Source organism: Branchiostoma lanceolatum, chromosome 5 (assembly GCF_035083965.1).
Source record: "Branchiostoma lanceolatum isolate klBraLanc5 chromosome 5, klBraLanc5.hap2, whole genome shotgun sequence".
Classification (NCBI taxonomy): domain Eukaryota; kingdom Metazoa; phylum Chordata; class Leptocardii; order Amphioxiformes; family Branchiostomatidae; genus Branchiostoma; species Branchiostoma lanceolatum.
The window spans coordinates 23,611,946-23,633,273 of NC_089726.1; the positions used below are offsets into that span (position 1 = coordinate 23,611,946).

The 21,328-nt window shown below is 40.3% G+C and overlaps 3 protein-coding genes across 5 annotated transcripts; 2 read left to right on the forward strand and 1 right to left on the reverse strand.

Moving 5' to 3' along the window:
- Positions 1-124: 124 nt before the first annotated feature.
- LOC136435773 (YY1-associated factor 2-like) lies at positions 125-10,033 on the forward strand. 2 transcript variants are annotated; one of them, XM_066429497.1, is made up of 5 exons: positions 125-266; positions 3,661-3,783; positions 4,103-4,372; positions 5,034-7,280; positions 7,450-10,033. In XM_066429497.1, the coding sequence occupies exons 1-4, from the start codon at positions 229-231 to the stop codon at positions 5,290-5,292; spliced, it is 690 nt and encodes a 229-aa protein (XP_066285594.1). In that variant the 5' UTR covers positions 125-228; the 3' UTR covers positions 5,293-7,280; positions 7,450-10,033. The 2 variants fall into 2 exon arrangements, with proteins under 2 accessions (XP_066285594.1, XP_066285593.1); XM_066429496.1 differs by having other exon boundaries at positions 126-266; positions 3,646-3,783.
- LOC136435774 (cysteine-rich DPF motif domain-containing protein 1-like) lies at positions 10,030-16,221 on the reverse strand. Its single transcript, XM_066429498.1, has 4 exons — positions 16,201-16,221; positions 11,743-11,898; positions 10,926-11,037; positions 10,030-10,515 (listed from the first exon to the last, which is right to left on the reverse strand). Exons 2-4 carry the CDS (start codon positions 11,886-11,888, stop codon positions 10,393-10,395), a joined length of 381 nt encoding a protein of 126 aa, XP_066285595.1. The 5' UTR covers positions 11,889-11,898; positions 16,201-16,221; the 3' UTR covers positions 10,030-10,392.
- A 7-nt stretch (positions 16,222-16,228) lies between these two features.
- On the forward strand, positions 16,229-20,450 carry LOC136435775 (large ribosomal subunit protein eL36-like). 2 transcript variants are annotated; one of them, XM_066429499.1, is made up of 4 exons: positions 16,229-16,363; positions 17,225-17,319; positions 18,163-18,297; positions 20,278-20,450. In XM_066429499.1, the coding sequence occupies exons 2-4, from the start codon at positions 17,227-17,229 to the stop codon at positions 20,359-20,361; spliced, it is 312 nt and encodes a 103-aa protein (XP_066285596.1). In that variant the 5' UTR covers positions 16,229-16,363; positions 17,225-17,226; the 3' UTR covers positions 20,362-20,450. The 2 variants fall into 2 exon arrangements, with proteins under 2 accessions (XP_066285596.1, XP_066285597.1); XM_066429500.1 differs by lacking the exon at positions 16,229-16,363 and having other exon boundaries at positions 17,222-17,319.
- The last annotated feature ends 878 nt before the right edge of the window (positions 20,451-21,328 follow it).

The following is a 21,328-nucleotide window of genomic DNA, read 5'->3' on the forward strand; positions in this document are numbered from 1 at the left end:
ATGTATGTATGCCCAGAGCAAAAAAAATATTGACCACTTCAGTACCTAGGGACGTCGCCAGGAGGCCCTGATGAGCTGGTGACCGCCAGTAACCCCAATGAAACCTTCCCGGGACTCTGATTGGCTGCAAGACGTCATGTGACGTCTACCGCGCAGAAGGAGACATCTTCGAGACCAGGCAGTGGAGTTTTCTCCACGGAATTCTCCTCAAACCGGAGTTTCTGCAGAATGACGGATAAGGGCGAACAAAGAAGAAGCCCCAATAGGTAAGAGAGTGCCTTGCTACTCACAGAATGTTGAAATCGTACCCACTTAAACTGAAACATTCTCTGAAAACACGAACTAAAATGTCTGCTTTCCCAGGTTAATTGTGCCCCCCTCCCCCATAGGCACTGAGAGGCATCCCAAGTTGTTGACGTTTTGTTTGTTAGTTTGTTTGCGTTGCATATCCGGTAAAGTGCCTCATGGCGTAACACACAATAGTACAAGCTGCATGCAGATTCGGACTGATTTATTTGATCCACTCACACCGGGATGGACCCATTCGAGCTATCAAATATTATGAGGTTTTTGTGTATTTAGCCTCCTTAGTCTAGTCTTGACTTGACTTCTCTTTTCGATGTGATGGGATCTTTAACGTCCTCGAGCCGTGTGACTCTCCTCAAACACAGGACCCTGGCTATACAGTGGGATGTCCCTAACCGAAGCTAGGTACTCATTACACCTGAGGCGATTGAGAAAATTGGTTTAAACTAAATTGTGCCTTTCCCGAAGGCACAACATCGGGGCCTGCCAGGGATTTGACCTCTCCAGGTTCTGAGTCAACAACCTGAAGGCCTACAAAATTATGTTGTTTCCTATCATGGTCCTAGAAAAATTAGGGACTCACTTTTTTCTTCTTCTTTAAAAAAAAAAAAAGATTTCAGTCAAAGTGGTCCAACAAATATAATACTTAATATAAATTATTATAATACTGAAATTTATCAGTACATTGGTACTTTCAACACCATACTTTATTTTTCTGTTCTTTCAAGACAAAATTGTAATATGTCCTTACTGAAACAATACATGTTGAACAAATGCAAACAGAAATACAGACATCTTTTCCTTAAAAGTTAAAGAAAATTTCTGTTTACAGGGCTTGAACTACATTTTGGGTCAACTTGCACTGGTGCAGATTGAAAAAAGTTACTTGCACCAAGAAAAAATTACTTGCACAACCAAAAGTTGTGAACTATTAACCTTATATCTTCTCTTCTGATGTTTCAGACTATCCTGGAATTAATGTCATACTCTAATCTATATATACAAGTAATCAGTAATAAATACAAAGGCTCCCAAACTGTATAATGTTACAACTAGGGGTGGGTTTCATTTCGGCTTGATCAAGTCTGTCTACAAGTCCAGAGGTTCAGGTTCTGGACCTGAACCTGGACCTGATCCTGTCAATAGTGGTAACAATATATCATATGTTTGGGGCTGGTGCACCAGTGCACGTCTCAGTAAGTACCTGGTTCAAAGTGCACATATCTAAAATGTGTGAGCTAAGTACGTACCAAATACGTTGATGAAGGTTAGACAGGTAATAAGATACACCAAAAATGGTTACTCAAGCAACTGGATACAAATTTGAAACAGACTTTTCAGACAGCATCCGCTATCTTTCGTCAGTGATGAAAGATCTGGCAGAACCAGGTTTTATACCAAAACTCTGAATAGATATGTTAATGAAGTGAAGACAATTTCAGATGGTTCAATAGAATAGTAAGTTAACGCGCTACCCCCCGCTACCACAATCCCCCCCACCCGACGAACAACATTAGCTCCTGAAACAACAGAAGCTAATTGATTCATTAGCATACAACCTTGTCTTAACTTACTACTACGAAATACTTATTAGCTTACCGGAACACCTTACTCTTACCTTTTTGCATCAAGTCTAACAAAAACTACATGTTAACACTTCAATCTCTTAGCTCAGTAGGAAATCTACTCATCTTTTGGAATTTTTTTTCAACAAAAGATAGTAATTCAACTTTCTAAAGAGTAGAGTGCTTCATACAATTTCTAGCAACAAAAAAAGCAATAATGCCCCCTAGCCACTTTTGCTCAAGCTGGAGTTTTAAATGTAGTTACATTGTAGATATCACTTTTTGTTATCACTGTAACTATACTTCTGCTTGTGACCATGACCAGGTCCTGTACTTATCTCATCAGAGCATACACATGTAAACGTGCAATAAAGGTCATTCATTCATTCATTCATTATTATTTTGTTGTTGGAAATCAAGATGGTGGCTTTGTTTTCATGAGCCGATCGATCAACAATAATGTGTCCCCGACCAATAAAAATGGATTGAATACAAGTGCACAAGATTAACAAAATGTCGCTTGCTCAATGTAGAATCTGTTTGAGCACCGATTCTTCATTTGGAGTGAAAATTCACGTGAGTAAAAGAAGATACATGATGACCATTCCAGCCACATGGTTTGTAAACTTGTTTTTTTTCCAACGTGCTGACTTCCAATCGTTGCCATTGGCCGTCAACATAAACTTTAATAAAGCAGACCTAATTTTGGTGGGTTTGTTGATATCATGTTTACTATTGGAGTGGAGCAGAAATATGTAAAACATGTTGGAAAACTAGTTCTACAATGCATCACCCAGATGTCAGATCAAAAATTTTATGTCCCTCTCCAGCGGCCGACCCCCCAAAAAAAGGCTAGGGTCTTTTTTTTTTGCTAGGGTCGGTCGGGTTACCGGAAACACAACATTTTATTCCTAGGCCCTACCACAAGGCCACTGTGCCACTGTGACCCTGATTTCTTTTTTCATGTACAGTAGACTATTCCTTGTCCTGCTGGATTTCCTGAGCAAAAATACACCCCCTCTGCTATTCATGAAGTGCGCAGACACCTTTAGAAATGAGCAATATCAAACTAGTACCCTTTGTTTCAGTTACTTCACTTTACAACAACTGCACGGGTGCAAGATATGCATTCTAGAAATACCCTGAACCCAACACTTGTCAGGGCAAGCATACAGAACGAGCATGTGCAAACCGACAATTGTCGGGCTCAGCAGAACTAGGGTTAAGATATCTCAGCAAAGGCAGGGGAAACTCCCTAGATCACATTTCCTACCTTACATTTTACTTTGTGGTAAATGGTAGAAATTCCTTTTGCCATGTATCAAAGCCATGTTAACTTACAATGTACTTGTAATTCTGAATGACACTTCTAACTAGGGTTCGATGACCCCATACCTTGGTCAAACATGAGGTTTAATGATTGAAAAACCAATAACTTTGAAAGAGCATATTTTATTCACTTTAGTTGCCTTCAGTTTATACCTAATATTATGATGTAAATAAATGTTTATAAACCATCGTTTAATCTGATAAAAGTGGTTACTGGTGTCACAAAACTTCCCCGAAATGTGCCCTACTTTACCTACATTTTTACCTACCTACCTAGTCCCTCACCTGGCCTGGTTGTGGGGAACAAGGTAAAAATGTGCCTAAGTTCTGTTGCATGAAATGTCGTGTCTGTATTTCTGTTGTTTTCAGTTGGAATTTGGGGTGACTGTCAGACTTCATGACATATGGTGTTTTTGATTGCCATTATGCCACTAACATAAAATAGTTCCCTTCCCTCCAGACCAAAGCGCGACAAGAAGGCTGAGGTGGAGGGATACTGGGAATGCTCCGTCTGTACCTTCCGCAACAATGCTGAAGCCTTCAAGTGCAGCATGTGTGATGTCAGGAAGGGCACATCCACGAGGTAGGGGGCTCACACACACCATGCCTCTATAAAGCCAAATACAACAAATTATTCAATAGACGAAAAGTCACAAATTTAAACCACACAAATTGCTTTTGTCATAGGGGGATTATGCTCATATGACATCTATGACATCGCGCACGTCCGTAAAAAATGGAACACAAAGTTCCCAGAAGAAGCAGGTGTTTGATTACAATTCTACCCTGACTGTACTTACCTGTTATTGAACATTGCACCATCAAAAGGTCATTCTTTAGGCTCAAAGAGAAGTTGTACAAAATTGTAAGTTGAACCATGTTATACTGTGTCATTCCCACAGGAAGCCTCGTCTGAATTCCCAGCTGGTTGCACAACAGGTGGCACAGCAGTTTAACCCCCCTCAGCCTAAGCCCCCCAAGAGAGAGCGAGAGAAGGGTGAAAAGGAGCGTGAAAACGGCGTGTCCGGTAGTAGTAGCACCAGTCCTAATAGTAGTGCCACCGTGAGCGTGAGTAACAACACTGGTGGCAGTGGCGGCATGGGCAAGAAAAAAGAACACAGTGCAGTGCACACCACCCCCTCCAATACCAGCAATAAGAAAATGAAATACATGTAAGTAGAGGAACTTCCCTTTGTTTAAGATTCCTGTTACCTCCTTGAAAACCTGTTGGTGTGTTTATTTTTGCATCCACAGTTAATGTGAATTGTAGTGGCAGCCTACCAGGATGTAAAGGGGAAATGGTGTAATAGGATACTTGAAGAAATGGAAGTCTCTTTTGGCTCTGGTCCAATGTTGTAGATAGGCAGGAAGTGATTACATGTGATTGGATTACATGGTGCCATTGGTGGATTGATGCGATATGACTCATGACTAGACCCACACAGTAGTTTAGACGTATCCTAAATCATGCCCGTAGCCACAATTTTGTTTGGGGCTTCTTCTGTAGATTTTTGTGACAATCAAGATGAGTGCCAGGGAAGCAAGCTTTCTTTGTGGTGAGAGGGAATGCTCCCCTGAAAATTCAACCCTCTGAAATGGCATTTCCCATATATGTTTTGAAAGGATTTCAAATTAAGAAATGGACACTGTCAAAAACAGCACTGTCAAGAGAGGATGCACTGATCATTCTTTTTGGGTACTTCCTTTTAACACATCCCCCCTTTCCCCTGCCTACAGGCTTGCTTAAAGCAAGAAACTACATTCAAATGTTGGAGAGTTACCCGGGTACCAATTGTACATGTCACGACCCTACTTACCATTTCTGTCCCTCAGGCCAAGATTGAAAAATGTGGATAGGAGCACCGCCACACACATGGCCGTCACAGTCAACAACGTCACAGTTATTATCACAGACTACAAAGAAAAAGCCCCCAAATCGTCCTCCGCCTCCTCAACTATATCATCGGAGCCCCCCAGCACAGTCACGTCAGACACCCCCAGTACCAATACCACTGTTGCCATGGCAATCAATCCACAAGAGAGCCCAACTAGTCAACAAAACGGTGACGTCGCTGCAAGAGAGCAGACTTAGACATGCTCACTCGTCAATGTTGCATCTACATTGACAAAGGTCTGGTTAACTGCCTGGTCTTGTCTTTGTGTGCTGACATCTACAATGTTAATGCCAAGAGTTTTTTTGTTCTAGTTTTTTACAAAGCAATGTGTTGTCTGGTATTGAATAAAGAAATGGTGATGTACTCAAAGGGTACAAGCATTTAGATATTGTAACTGTATTTAGCATTGACTAAGCTTTTTTTGTTGTCTTCTCCATTTTTTATGTTTTATTTTCATTTGTATATTAAAGTTATAGTAATGTCTTATTCAATATAAGGTATAGTAAAATATTTACGCTCAATATGTAGTTGTCGGTCAACGAGATTTCAAGTTAGAAGCAGTGGTGGTTTGTATTGCTAGTATGAACTGTAATACTGTACAATAGACAGGTAGTGTCTACTCAAAAGGATGTGTATGCTAGTCCCGTAAATATGGCAGAAATAACATCTTTGTGTTTCTGCTGTGAATAATGTTGTCAAGAAAAATGTGTCATCATGAGGACTGTAAGAATCTCGTATAATGCAGTTTGTAGACTACTGAAATCTTAACATAAGTTGTGAGAAATTGTAGTGTAAACGTGAGATTATAAACAAATGTAGCTATTGCCGTTATGGAATAGACATGCTAGTTTTGTCCACGCAATAGCTGTATGAGGGCGGTCTAAGGGAGTGGAGCAATTGAGTGCAGTTTGGGATCATTTTTATGTGAAAAGGAGCATTTGCTATCAATGTTATACATTTGTATACAAGTGTAAGGCTCCTTAGTGGGGAAATTATAGACAATGCACAGTTGAAGACTGGCCACCTGTGGACTGGCATGGTCGATCAATCTGAATTTTAAACTTTTTCCAAAATCTGCTCCCAACAGTAAGGGGGCTCACACGAGTGCATAATTCAAGTTCTTACGACTTCCGTATTGACATTTTTTGGCTTAGGTGAAGTCTGGGGGAAGAATTTGTTTTTCACTTTGACCTACGATTGTGCAACATGGTTATCGAACCGAAAAAAAAAAAACTTCTTCTTTTGTCAATGATCATACGGACTTGATATACGCACAAGTGTGAACTCCTCCTAGGAGGGCACATGATGAAAGTGTGGGGGCTCAGAGTCACTGTTCGAAAGAAGAATGACCAGCAAGGACTTAAAAATACGAGACTGTGAAGGGTATGTCTTACAAGTTATGACCCAAAAAAGGGTAGGTTCGCATTCTTGTTGATTGTTTTGACTGTGAAATTCAAAGATCCAAGCATTTGAGAAGAAAGCTGAGCATTTGCTAATTTCAATAGACCAGTGTAAACTATTTTGAAGTACTTATCATGGTGTTTCGCTAAGTGGCATTGGTAAGTCAATCCTGTTTCTTCAATTGACTGATGAAGGGGGTTATTGTTGAAGGGGTCCAGGCGTATGCTCCCCTGGAAAATTGAGCATTTCAATCCTTCTGAAATGCCATTTCTCGCATTCTGCAAATGTCAACTCAAAACTACAGGAACACTACTGACATTGTTTTCATGCAGCTAGGTTGTATATTTCGGACCGTCTGAGACAATATTGACGTTATGATGAAAGTATATTGGACCCCCCTACACAGTTGAAAGTGTCCATCGCCAAAAAGGTACAAAAATGTCCAAATACTGGAATGCTAGAGAGACTGGCAACTGTGTAATGTGGCTTATGTAGATGAATCTGCAAGCAAATACATGTATGGCTTGCGCAATTTATCATTGTTGGCCAGGGTTAAGACAGAATGGATAAAAATAGACCCATAGCCCAGCCCAACTGTCAAAATGCAAAATAAAAACATAGGAATGCAAATACTTGATGGACATGTAGCCACTCTCATCGGTTAAACCGCTAATTGCCAATAATATCAATAGTTGAGCTGCTAATTGTGACGGGCTGTCAGAATTGGTATATTGGTCTATGAAAACAGAAGAAACAAAACTAACCCGTGTATCTGCTTGTGAATGTTAGCCTGGAATCCCGACCTATTTATAGCTGCCGGGTCTCTTCTCTCCCTCCGCAAAATATTTTGCGGAGGGAGAGAAGAGACCCGGCAGCTATAAATAGGTCGGGATTCCAGGCTATGTGAATGTTAGCACCACAATCATGTTACTACAAACAACTCTCACAACAAGGCGCATGTACATGTGTCCACTTATGCATTGTCCATCTCAAAATATTATCCAGATTCATGTTGTTATTTTATCATATAAAGGTAGCAAGGCACAGGGGAAATATCTGCATGTGAAATTCCGATATAATGTGTGTAAGTTGTCCTCTAGTGATACAAATATGTGGTGCTACAAAAACCAAGGGGCAATTTTCCAGACGCGACATGTGCATTGTACAATGTACAATGTATGTGTCCACACTAGTTTTTATGTGCAGGGAGACTCATTTCATAGTCTCAAACAAAATGTAAGATCTCTTTACTGGATCTTCAGCAGTGATCTTGTATTGTGAATGGGTGTGTGTTTGCATTTGGTACAATTGGATTGTCATTGTATATGGATTGTACAAATCTCAATTTATCTTTTTTTGTAATTAAGGCCAAACTAACTTGATTGTAATTAGGGACATCAGTGTGCATCAATTTCTGTCCGTGTCCAAATAAAAGTTTGTGACCATGCTGTACCAAAGATTGAAACCAACTCAATCGTACGAAGCAGCTGAAAAATGACTAAATTTTATATGCTATATATGGCAAAAATATCAGAAAATGGACATGAATATTTTAGAGAATGCAGTCAAAGCAGAGGATGTGAAAGAACGAAAAGAAATGATTTATGGTACTAATTAGCGTAATTTGTTCAACCAAGGAGGTTTAAAATCAATGTTCCTGACCACTTACATTAAAGATATTGAAGGCAACACTTTTTCTTGCCCAACTTTTTTTTTTCCTTTGTAAGCTTGTATCAGTTTTGGGGTGCCCCTGAGAATGTCATCCCTATAATCAAATCAGTATGGCCTAATCTAAAGTATACATTTTTTGGGCAGTTAAGAAACGGATGTACATGTATTTTATTTCCAGACTCAGCAAACATGAATGAGGCACACATAGAGTACTCTATTCCAATTTGATCTTGTGTCCATGTGGACTGTCCCAGGAAAGGCAGATGTCACACCCAAACGACTTTCTAGGAACATGCCATAGGATATGCCTCTAAATAGGACTGTGGTAAAATGTGTTTCCAGTAAACCAACCGACCCTAGCAAAATCCTGCTGACCTTGACTTACTTTTGGTCAGCTGCTGGTATGGCAAGTTACATAAAATGTTCGATCTGAAACGGATTCTCTATGTCACACCCTGTTAACAGATTAGTTGATGTAAGAATGTGTTAACATTGTACTTATTTCTTCAGTTGATTGATAGATGTGTGCTTGTACAGTGTATGTACATTGTATATGCTTTACATAGCTTAAATGTAATTGTTGGATCACTTCTGGAAAAAAAAAGATAAACAGGAAGAAGAGAATCCCTACCTAAATGTAGCGACCCTAATTTTTTTTCAGAACCGTAAACACAACATTTATGTTCTAGGCCTAAATAGTACCATGGCAATGATGTTAACCTCTCTGCTAGGGGAGCAGAAGACGGTAGGCCAAGGGTTAAATAATCCAGTAGGAATCTCAGCTGGCCTTGTGTTACATGATAATACTACATATAGTTCATGTACTTCTGCTGTATTATCCAAGCAGAGGTTTGAGTCTGCCTCCTATCAGACAAAATATTGCGGCCACTGCTAGCCCCCGACCATAACCTCTGCTTGGAGAATACTTCTGATGCTAATGTTGCTACAATAGTTTACCATATTGAGTATATTAACTATAGTAATGATGCTTTGTTGAAGTATGACCAAAATAGCTGTGTGGTCAGGTTATTACTGTACATGTTGTGTACTGTAGTCTCCTGTTAAAATCCTAGTTAAAATCCTTTTTCTCTGTAGCATATACAGTAGAAGCAAAAGACCTACAGTACTTGAAGTGTCATTGTAAAAATCTCTGTCAAAATGAAAATGCTAACACATTAAAGGTGCCCTAAGTGATTTCAGGGGGTAAAACTGGAAATATTCTGGATACAGCAATCTATATGAAATTGACATTTACTTCCCCATTTTAGCACAATTTGCATCCATATTTCATACTTTGGCCATATTAGCATATTTGCATCCATATTTCATACTTTGGGTGTTTAAAAAGTGCGCAGAAACAAGCCACAAATATTGCTTAGGTTTCCTTAAATCTACATACTGTGACATGGTTTATTTTAGAACTACAAAAGAAATTCAATGTATTGAAAAAATATGTTCTTCATGTATGTACAGTATGTGTTTGCATGTGTAACAGTTGTACATATAAATACCTGATTTTAACCCTGTATTACATTTGTAACTTGAGTTGTTTTGACACAATGATATTTAAGACTTGATTGTTGTTCAAGATCTTAATCATCGGTAGTCATTCCGGTGTTCCCACCATTGTTCTCCGTACTGGTACTTCTAGTCTTGTATGGTGCTACAAAAGACAGGACAGATCTATCTAATATAACTGTGGACAGGAGCTCAATACAAAACTTACAGTACAGCTGAATCATGACTGTGATTTTATGTGCATTTGTAATGAGGTAATGTAAGAGTTACTCATCTTCAACTTGACAAACTAGTTGTAATGTCCTTATTGTAAGATATTAAATAAAGGATGTTCACATAATTCATAAAGCTGGTGTTTGTTTTTACTTGGACCAACTTCACAGTTCTACTTTCAGACAATAAGATGAGACATATTGGGAATACACTTTCTTCTGCATATTTTGGAGAATGTCTTCTGCAGAGAAAAAGAGTCTTAAATTGTAGCTGCCGAGTCTCTTCGTTCTCTTACGCAGATAGCTAATATACCAGGATACACATACTACTGTATCAGGCTCTTCTATCAGAAATCTGTCATTACAATTTAAGATTTCTTGACAGTCATGGAGTTGTTGGAGTTGATTACACTGCATAATCCAATTTGTTGGAAAAATAAATAAAGGACTCATCCTGAAAGGGCCAAGTAAAAAGCACCCTTAGTGTTGTCTGCATCATCTTGGATTCTCCATAGGTTTTTTCTTAGCTACTTCTTCTTGGATCTCCAGTGGAAATTCCTGTATGTTCTGTAGCACACACGGCAGGCAGAACCTCTTGGTGTAAAATAGACTACAGTCCTGGAATAAAAAAAAAAATATTTTGACCCATTCTTGGTACTGTCATAAACTAAATATTCATAAAGAAATACATACTTCATTCTAAGAAAAGGCGATCTGAAAACCATATTTGAACACTTAAAATCCAGTGGACATTAGATTGCACGATGGGACAGCATGTTCCTCTAGTAAAATGTGTGTGAGTTTGTGTGTGTGTGCGTGACTGTGCATGTATGTGTGAGTGTGTGTATGGTGTGTATATGAGTGTGTATGTGTGTGTGCATGTGTGAGCAGCTGTGTGTGCATGTGTGAGCAGCTGTGTGTGCATGTGTGAGCAGCTGTGTGTGACTTGACCCTCTGTCTGTGTGTGTTTATTTGTATAGGGGACAATCTCTACATTCAATAATAGTAACGTTACATGTATTACTCACCTGTCCCAAACAGACACACTTGCCACACAGACAGCAGTCGGCCCCCAGGACCAGATGTCCCTCCTTCCCAGGAGTAAACTGGTCTTTCATCACATAGGCCTTCTCTAGCAGCCTGGGGGTGCAACAGATAATGAGCAGATTCAGAGTTACCAAGGACTCACTATTTGAAACAGATCTAGAGGCTTCTTTTATAATTACACATATTTACAGATATATATGGCACAGGTCACTTACCAGGAACATAACATTTACCCCTTTTTAAACAAATCCATGTAGAATCCAAGGTAGGAAATGTGCACATGCTGTACTTATTCTTCATGTGCTGTACATACTAGTACTATCAAACTAAATATCACATGCATAGACATCAGCAATTAAGATACTGAATGCAACAAAAGAACAAACATGGTTTTAGCACTCTTAAATAGCCATAGATCTAGTAGAATTGGATAGATATAATTTAGATGTGCTGAATAGATTACTTAGATGTCCCTCTTGGTCACCTGGTACCAGCCTCACAGTTGAGCTACTGGTTACAATTAGGTTGTAACTGGGAAACCATGGTTCAAAAACTTCAAATCCTGGAAAGGGCATTTGGCTGCATATATAATATGTTAACTGCTTTCGTAAAGGATGTAAATGGGGATCTTTTGTTCGAGGAGGTACCTCAAGCATACTGTATGAAGGGGAAGGGCTAGCAACTCCTCCCTAAAAAAATAGTGCTATTATATGATATATGAAACAGAAAGGAAACTTGCTGACCTATGGCTATGAGCCACTAGACACTACAAGGTGATCACAACAACAGTTTGCTTACACAATAGACTTTGCATATGGAGGCGTAGTTCCCAGGTAGTCGTACGGTGCAGAAATATTACAAAGACTGCAAGCAAAGTCCCCTTGTTTTTGTCGATCTTGTTTCTGCCTGTTTTTATCAGAATTTTTGTGACGATCCTCAGCCATGGTCTTCCTTCAAACGGGGATACTCCAGTATTTCGCGCAGGCGCAGAAGGCCAACTTTTAGCCCATGGAAATAGGTTTGGTACCCTTGGTAAAAGTAGCTGTAGAGGGTTTGTTTCTAGGATATATTGGTATTTCTGAGCTGGATGTTACAGGTAAGGGTTTCTTCCTTCTAATTGTGTTGAAAAATCAGACTTTCATCAATGTTTGTGGTGTCTGTAGGCAGTAGAAGTTTGGTGTTTTTGTGTGATTATCAGGTAGAGAAGGAGGTCAAAGGTCAACTTTAGTAAACATGGCCGGATTCGTAGGGGTTGTGCCGATTAGAAAGTTGAAATTATGCTCTAGATTGAAACTTTGGGGGCCTGACAGCCCTGCCAATGCATGTTTTTCATGGACTAAAACTCTGGTAGGTGACTTTTGACAGCTTCTTTCTTACATGATTGCCATATATTAAGATAGGAAGCTTCATTACTGTTCTGTGGCCTGCAGCATTTGGCCGAGGTTTCATGCTTCAAGATTGACAGCCGTTAATCACTTCGTATGATGTGGGGAAGAGTTTTCGGGCAAGATCACAAGTTTCAAAGATGTCCCGGAGACCATTCCCCTGGGAATGGTCCCCTGGGAGTACTTTTTGAGACAGGTGTCAGAAGGGCTATAGCTGTGTTCTTAGGTTAAGGTTAGGCCCCATATCATTGAGAAAAAAGTGACATATAGAGGAGGAAATGCCAAAAGGTGCCCAACCTGGCATAAGGAGACTGCCCTCAATCCATTTAGGCACCTCAAGTTGTATCTAAAAGCTTTGGGTTTGACTTTGAAGCATTTATTGAGAGAGCATACTGAGTGCATGGGGGGGGGGGTGTCAGGTGAGCCATTGGGGCTCATATTTCCCCAAAAATTGGTTTTCTAGCCAAGAGTTAGCCCTAAGGTAACTCATTTGAGTCAGGGCTGACTCATTTGAGTCAGGTTTATTTAGAGATTCTTCCATTTTAGTGATTTTTGGCCATCTAAAAGAGATTTTATGTCTTTTGGGGACAGTGCAGTATGCGGTGTCATTGAATGCTTCAAAGTCTATCCTGACAGCTTTTGAATACAATTTTAGATGGTTTAAGTGTGGAAGAGTAATCTCCTTATGCCAGGGTGAGCAGCTTTTAACTTTTTCTCCTGTTGATGTCACTTTTTTCTAAATAATATGGGACCTTTCAATTGCCTTTAGACCACTGACAAAGCTCTAAGGAAAGGACTCTGACACCTGTCTCCCAAAGTATTCCCAAGGGACCATTCCAGGTCAGAGATCTTCTAAAGTTGGTATGGTGCTCGACAACTCTTCCCCGCACTATGTGAAGTGATTGAAATTTGTCAATCTTGAACCTGAAGCCCTATGCAGGGGATACTCCAGTATTTCGCGCAGGCGCAGAAGGCCAACTTTTAGCCCATGGAAATAGGTTTGGTACCCTTGGTAAAAGTAGCTGTAGAGGGTTTGTTTCTAGGATATATTGGTATTTCTGAGCTGGATGTTACAGGTAAGGGTTTCTTCCTTCTAATTGTGTTGAAAAATCAGACTTTCATCAATGTTTGTGGTGTCTGTAGGCAGTAGAAGTTTGGTGTTTTTGTGTGATTATCAGGTAGAGAAGGAGGTCAAAGGTCAACTTTAGTAAACATGGCCGGATTCGTAGGGGTTGTGCCGATTAGAAAGTTGAAATTATGCTCTAGATTGAAACTTTGGGGGCCTGACAGCCCTGCCAATGCATGTTTTTCATGGACTAAAACTCTGGTAGGTGACTTTTGACAGCTTCTTTCTTACATGATTGCCATATATTAAGATAGGAAGCTTCATTACTGTTCTGTGGCCTGCAGCATTTGGCCGAGGTTTCATGCTTCAAGATTGACAGCCGTTAATCACTTCGTATGATGTGGGGAAGAGTTTTCGGGCAAGATCACAAGTTTCAAAGATGTCCCGGAGACCATTCCCCTGGGAATGGTCCCCTGGGAGTACTTTTTGAGACAGGTGTCAGAAGGGCTATAGCTGTGTTCTTAGGTTAAGGTTAGGCCCCATATCATTGAGAAAAAAGTGACATATAGAGGAGGAAATGCCAAAAGGTGCCCAACCTGGCATAAGGAGACTGCCCTCAATCCATTTAGGCACCTCAAGTTGTATCTAAAAGCTTTGGGTTTGACTTTGAAGCATTTATTGAGAGAGCATACTGAGTGCATGGGGGGGGGGGTGTCAGGTGAGCCATTGGGGCTCATATTTCCCCAAAAATTGGTTTTCTAGCCAAGAGTTAGCCCTAAGGTAACTCATTTGAGTCAGGGCTGACTCATTTGAGTCAGGTTTATTTAGAGATTCTTCCATTTTAGTGATTTTTGGCCATCTAAAAGAGATTTTATGTCTTTTGGGGACAGTGCAGTATGCGGTGTCATTGAATGCTTCAAAGTCTATCCTGACAGCTTTTGAATACAATTTTAGATGGTTTAAGTGTGGAAGAGTAATCTCCTTATGCCAGGGTGAGCAGCTTTTAACTTTTTCTCCTGTTGATGTCACTTTTTTCTAAATAATATGGGACCTTTCAATTGCCTTTAGACCACTGACAAAGCTCTAAGGAAAGGACTCTGACACCTGTCTCCCAAAGTATTCCCAAGGGACCATTCCAGGTCAGAGATCTTCTAAAGTTGGTATGGTGCTCGACAACTCTTCCCCGCACTATGTGAAGTGATTGAAATTTGTCAATCTTGAACCTGAAGCCCTATGCAGGGGATACTCCAGTATTTCGCGCAGGCGCAGAAGGCCAACTTTTAGCCCATGGAAATAGGTTTGGTACCCTTGGTAAAAGTAGCTGTAGAGGGTTTGTTTCTAGGATATATTGGTATTTCTGAGCTGGATGTTACAGGTAAGGGTTTCTTCCTTCTAATTGTGTTGAAAAATCAGACTTTCATCAATGTTTGTGGTGTCTGTAGGCAGTAGAAGTTTGGTGTTTTTGTGTGATTATCAGGTAGAGAAGGAGGTCAAAGGTCAACTTTAGTAAACATGGCCGGATTCGTAGGGGTTGTGCCGATTAGAAAGTTGAAATTATGCTCTAGATTGAAACTTTGGGGGCCTGACAGCCCTGCCAATGCATGTTTTTCATGGACTAAAACTCTGGTAGGTGACTTTTGACAGCTTCTTTCTTACATGATTGCCATATATTAACCCCCTTGACCCTAGGAGCCACAATCGTGGCTTCACGCTTAAACCCTAGGAGCCACATTTGTGGCTCAGGATTTGGCGGGAGATTCAAACTATGCCCCAACAGGGAATCACCCAATCAAAAAGCTTCTAACTGGTGGAATTAACCAATCAGAGAATACTGACATATGGGGCCTTGTTTACACATCATTTTGAGATTTCTGAGGGAGATTTTGAGTGGAGATTTTGAGTGTCGATTGAGCAAAAATGTCAGAGTCGGAGGGTGAAATTCGGAAGACGGGGAGACAAGTGAGGATTCCGGGGATTCCAGTGAGGACTCTGGAGATTCTGAGGAACACAATGAACGTCAATAACTTATGTTTTGGTTGCAAATTGGGATATCTAGGTCGTAGTAGTCAGGGCCCAGAGGTCCTGGGGCCCCATGTGGTTGAATAGAGTAGTTCCTTTGTTTTTGTTGGTGTTTGCTGTGGCCTTATTAGCAGGTGTGTCATGAACAGCTGTTACATGGCATGAGTCCCTTTTTATACTACCCTGTGTTTATTTCTGTGTCAGAATGTGGGTCCTAGATATGCATGATGATTTTATTTTGGTTTTGAAATGCATTTTGGAGTAGAAAACTGTTCAAGTAGATGTGGGGAGGGACAGCACATGATGGGCGTGGCACTGAATCCCGAGTCAGTAATAATTAGTAGTAATTACAATATCCGTAGTAATTGTCAACCAATACTGAAACTACCAGCATACCAGCACTGTATATATATAGTCAAGTACTTCTGCAGAGTTTTATGGTAAAGGGAAAGCATTTTTGCCCCTGGACAGACCTTTTCATTTTGTGAGACTTTTATTTTCCAGTTTTTCGTATTGTTTCTGGGGGTACTCAAATGGCTATTACTGCCAGCAGATTGATGCTATGATGTTTGTTTTACTTGCATTAAACAGAGCAGTCTGAGAGCTTTACAGCAATATATAGTTTTCCTAGTCTTCTCTTTACATAAGATCTATATTAATGTTAAACAAAAAGTACACGTTGACACCGGTCAAGTCTGGAATTATAGCCAGTATTCTGGACTACCAAAAAATTTTTAGCCAGTGTCAAGGGGGTTAAGATAGGAAGCTTCATTACTGTTCTGTGGCCAAACCTCCCTATCCTATACATCCGCCATGTTGTTTTGAACTATGACCTGCCTTTAGAAGCCTCCGCCAAGCAAGGAGCGTTGCCAAAAAATATCCCATGATCCTTTTCGCCGGAAGCTTCCTTTTCTGTCTCCATCTTGGATCCTGACTGGGACCGAAACAGGTATGGCGAAGAATCCGTCTTCTAGCGACGTAATCTATGCAATTATTTGCCATCGACAGCTTTCTTTCACTGCAGAAAGTATCCTTGAACTATTTGTGGGAAAATTTTGAGCTGTAATGATTGCGTTGTTGAAGGGGAAATGTTTGTTGTACGATGTGTTTGCCCATAAGCCTGAATTTTGTTGAAGCTGCACGCCTCGATCACAAATTTATAATTTTTGAGTGACATCTGTTCGACGTGCCTCGACAGTAGGCCCTTCTGGTCTTAGCATATGATTTAAACGACTCATGCAACCCGAATATGTTTTACTTGAGTTTTTTGGGGCCGTGAGTTGGAGTAACTACATAAATACTTCTCGGAGTCTTTGCCCCCCTCCCACGTTAATGTATAACTATAATTTTATCACCACTATTATACAAGTTTGAGAAGCTAATCCAAAGTACGAGCTAAAACAGGAATATTGCCCATACGTGACGTGTGCTTATTTCCTGCTATGTTATCAAATTGAGCTTTATGTTGTTGAGCTTTAAAAAAAAAAAACGTCATGAAAAAATATACAAATCGGCAGTGGAAATTATCAAGATGCCATCATGGTCGTCAACAAAACTTTTATGAGCTACATGTCAACTGTTTTTGGGGTCACAGAAAAGAGGAAAACATGAAAATCACCTGCAAAGATGCCACAGTGGTAGATTTATAGTACTTATTATTTGTACTAAGTACAAACTTCACAGCATACTGAACTGGTACCTAGCGGCGAGGTTAAGGCTAAGCCTTAGTAGAAATGTTAGTGCAGCATACTTTGTAAATTATACGTGTCCAGCTTACATAAAATTTTTTATCATTTCTTCTTGTTTGCAGCCATGGGGATCAGATATGACATGTGCGTTGGCCTCAACAAGGGCCACAAGATCACCAAAAATGTGCAGAAACCTCGACCATCACGCAGGAAAGGGGTAAGAATGACTTTTGATGAACTGTATATATTGGGGAGAAGGTATAGTACAGTATTTATGCAATTGTTGTTCTTAGTCTTATTGCATTTTAATCTTTGGAAATGAGTTTTTACCTCCGGGAAGGAGGTCAGTGACCTTTGACATGTATATTGTTTTTCTCGGTTTGTGTGTTTGCAGCTATATCTCATTCAGTCAACATTCTTTTGATGGATTGTTTGAATTTTGGCATGTTGGTAATTATTGAGGTCCCGATGAAACTGATTTTGTAGTGATTTTGGGCATCGTAGCAATATTTTTAAGTTAAAAGAATAATAGATTGACACTCCCATCTTGAAGGTAGTGTGGTACAGCCCATTAAATCTGCTGTTTGCCTAATGGTAGCCTGTGTTATACACGCTGGGTTGCCACTCTCTACGCCAAGGTTAGGCTTTGGCTTGCTACACTGCCTTGGTTGATTACAGCCTAGTGATATGATACATGTACATGGGCGTAAATGGAAACAGGTTTTAAGGAGTTGTTATTCCTAGTAAAGACGAGATCAAATGCCCACACCACAAGCACCAAATTTCCTTCAGACATTTGAGTGCTACAGACTCATGTGGTAGCTGAAGAGGCTACCCTTAAGATTCATAGATATTTTTAAGACTCAACCTCAACTCAAAGGAATGCAGTAGTGGCGTTTATCCATCTGGATATTTGTATCTTCACTGCAGTTTCTGTCTTTCCTACCAGAGGGCACTTACCATCAAGCTGGAAATCTGCTGTCCCTTACTGTAAATTACATTGATTTGAATGTATTCAAATGTAGACTGCTAAAACAATGTTTAAACTCCTTTGCTGCAGAAGCTGACCAAGCATGTGAAGTTTGTGCGTGACCTGGTGCGAGAGGTGACAGGCTTCGCTCCCTACGAGAGACGTACCATGGAGTTGCTGAAGGTCAGCAAGGACAAGCGTGCTCTCAAGTTCCTCAAGAAAAGGGTAAGTCTTGCCAAGGATAACATTATACTTGTAGTAGTGTGATAACATTGTCTACTTCAATGAAGGTTAGACATCCAGGTAATACGAAAAGCCATGTCTGTGACACTTGACGAAAAGTCGTGGATGCTACTTGAATTGAAACATCTGACCGTTTCCAAAATTGTATCCAGTTGCTTGAGTACAGTCAAACCTGCCCAAGGCGACCACCCGGCGGACCCAGCAAAAACGGTCGCGATGGACAGGTGGTCGCCATGAAGAGGATTCCACTCACATGTTTCCAGGTCGAGGTTTTCAAATCAGTACGTAAATGGATGGAAATTATGTGAATTTAGACAGCATGACCCCCACCAGTTTCAATTCTCATTGACAGAAAGATCCTCCAAAAATTACATTTTCCGTTATCGTTGTAATAATTGTATGCCGCTACATCGTGTAAAAATTTTCGTCATAATTTTGACTACAAACCTCGATGATCTCGCAGCGCCCTTCTGCATTCACATGTTACATTAAATAGTACACACACACACATGCACATCATTGAAGTTTTTAGGCCTAAGACAAATCCTAGAAAACATTTGCTGGCCCCAGCCTTTTTTGGGGCGCCGATGGATAAAAGGGGCAAAAAGTTTTCGACCTGACAACTAAAGATGAAAACGGAACGGTGTGATTTCGTCGCGCCGCGCCGCCAAGCTCTGTCAGTTTGTGCGACCGCATCGAAAGGTAAGTCAGTGCAGCAGAATGCACAGCGTCCAATTAAGGTTTGTGAGATTCATGGAAATAAAAGGAAAATGAGAATATCAATTTTCATCAATAACTAGAGTATTCGTTAATGTTCATACACAAAAGCATCGTGTTTTAGAAACGTCAGCGACTCAGCGGTACGCCAAATCCGGGCCATGACAATTCCAAGATGGCGTCGGGACCAAGGAACAACATTTCTCGCCCGATGTTTTGCCCGCCGCGAAGTCATTTTTCGGCGGAATTTAGTAAGACACAGATACATTATTGTTAAAAATACAAGAAATAGATAGTAATTTCTGTGAAATCTGACTTCTTGACGCCATGCAATACGTATTCGTTTTGAAAATTGAGTTTAAACCGAACTGAGTTTGCGGTTAACTCAAAGATTACGTTAGGCACAACAACATCACAAACATTTGTCTTTACAATGTTTATATGGGGAACGTTTTATTAAAACACTTCATGGAGGCATCGGTGCTTTAACATCGCTATTCCATATATTTTTGTCCTTCAAAGTCTTGAAAACATATTTCCATGAAATCTGACAGTAAAATGATTCGATGTCACCACACGCTTGAAAATTAGGCGGCCTATGGGGAAAATTTTCGGGACCGAGAAAAAGCGGTCGCCATGGCCAGGTGGTCGCGTTGAAAAGGTGGTCGCCTAGGCAGGTTTGACTGTAGCTGCTTTTTGGCGAACACTCCACTTTCCCTGATTTAACTTGGTTTATGTTAAGCTGCTCTCTCAAATTGTCTTAATTGTGGATTGCTTAGTTGTACTTACCTTAGTTGTAATTACTTAACACTAAAATGTTAATAACAAGTGTACAATAGTACCTTTATGTGAGTAAAGCAGGTATTTCACTGGACTGTGCCAAATTGCACTGAGACATTGCGACAACTTTTTCAAATTTTTCCTTTGTGGTCAGACTATCTATCAGACTAACGTGTGATGCGGGGGTAAAATACGTGAATTGGTTCGCGCCCATTTGCAAATTTTCTGAAACTAAGACAAAATTGCAGGCGACAAATTGGCTTCATATTAATCCACTTTGCAAATGCCTTCTGCAATTTTGCACAGTCAAGTGAGATAGCTTCTTCACCCTTCACAAATATAAAGGTGTACCAGTGCACGCACAGTTAGAAATTAGCTGCACAACTCCAATTTAGGGTGCACAAAAGTGCACTTGCACCCAGTATTTGGAGACCCACATTCACCATGTTTCTGTTGTCTCATCAGATTGGAACTCTGCAGCGCGCCAAGAGAAAGCGTGAGGAGATGCAAAACGTCATCGCTGCCCAGAGGAAGGCTCAGAGATCTTAGATGTCATGTCCTGACTACTAAAGCACTTCTCTGGCACTTTCCATCAATGTGCCAGTTGACATGTTAATAAAAACAACAATACACATCCAGTCTTTGTATTTAATGTGTTGCTGTTGATTAAGTACATAGCAAAGAATGAGAAATCAGAATGAACTGTTCATCCATATGATAAAGATGGAATTTGTGCAGTCTTCTTGACTTATCTATCTAGATAGTTCCATATGCAATATGCTCTTTTTTTTGAAACCGTACACAGCACTTGTGTTGAGCCTGAATAGTATCCATTACTTAATTAAACTGCTGCTGGGGTCCCAGACACAAGTGGGCAGCTGTCGGCTAGTCGTCACACGGCTCTGTTCAGGGGGTTCACGCTGGTTAGGGAGCTTAATCAGGTCACCAATTTGATATCATTCAGATTTTAAAGAAAAAGATCACAAAGACATCTGGGCACATATCAATCCCAATATCTCATATGTTGGTACAAACAGTTGAAGGGAATCCTTCCTATTTGTCCAATTTTGTGGCAAACTTTTGAACAGTAAGCTGTGACGAAAAAAAAAATTACTCAAGGCTTTATTCACCTGTATCCTAAAGGTTCCGAACTGTACAGATTAGGGGTGGGTACCGGTACAGACAATTCAGGTCCGGACCTGTACCTGATTATAGTAGTGTAGCAGTACATCATATTTTGGAGAGCGAGACACAAGTAAAGGTCCTACAAATTAGGTTCAAATTGTAAATTAGAATATGCTGACTATTGGCACACAAGAAGGAACCAGACGATTTGTGGTTTATTTGGGTGCATTAACTTCGTGTGTAAATTTGCTTGAGTGCAAGTGTAAGCATGGGTCGGATCACTAACGTCATGTCTAGAACAATATTATTTCTTAGGTTCGCAAAATTAACTATACTCTCCTTGCCGTCTGTTGACTCATCCTTTAAGTGTTTCTAATTTGATTCACAGCTA

Excerpts from the sequence above, each read along its gene's own strand:
- LOC136435775 (XM_066429499.1), top strand. The coding sequence starts at position 17,227 with ATGGGGATCAGATATGACATGTGCGTTGGCCTCAACAAGGGCCACAAG. Across the intron at positions 17,320-18,162 it reads GACCATCACGCAGGAAAGGG|AAGCTGACCAAGCATGTGAA; the intron begins GTAAGAATGACT and ends CCTTTGCTGCAG. Across the intron at positions 18,298-20,277 it reads TCAAGTTCCTCAAGAAAAGG|ATTGGAACTCTGCAGCGCGC; the intron begins GTAAGTCTTGCC and ends TTGTCTCATCAG.
- LOC136435774 (XM_066429498.1), bottom strand. The coding sequence starts at position 11,888 with ATGGCTGAGGATCGTCACAAAAATTCTGATAAAAACAGGCAGAAACAA. Across the intron at positions 11,038-11,742 it reads CCATATGCAAAGTCTATTGT|GCTGCTAGAGAAGGCCTATG; the intron begins GTAAGCAAACTG and ends TTGCACCCCCAG. Across the intron at positions 10,516-10,925 it reads AGTGTGTCTGTTTGGGACAG|GACTGTAGTCTATTTTACAC; the intron begins GTGAGTAATACA and ends TTTTTATTCCAG.
- LOC136435773 (XM_066429496.1), top strand. The coding sequence starts at position 229 with ATGACGGATAAGGGCGAACAAAGAAGAAGCCCCAATAG. Across the intron at positions 267-3,645 it reads CAAAGAAGAAGCCCCAATAG|TTCCCTTCCCTCCAGACCAA; the intron begins GTAAGAGAGTGC and ends AACATAAAATAG. Across the intron at positions 4,373-5,033 it reads AATAAGAAAATGAAATACAT|GCCAAGATTGAAAAATGTGG; the intron begins GTAAGTAGAGGA and ends TCTGTCCCTCAG.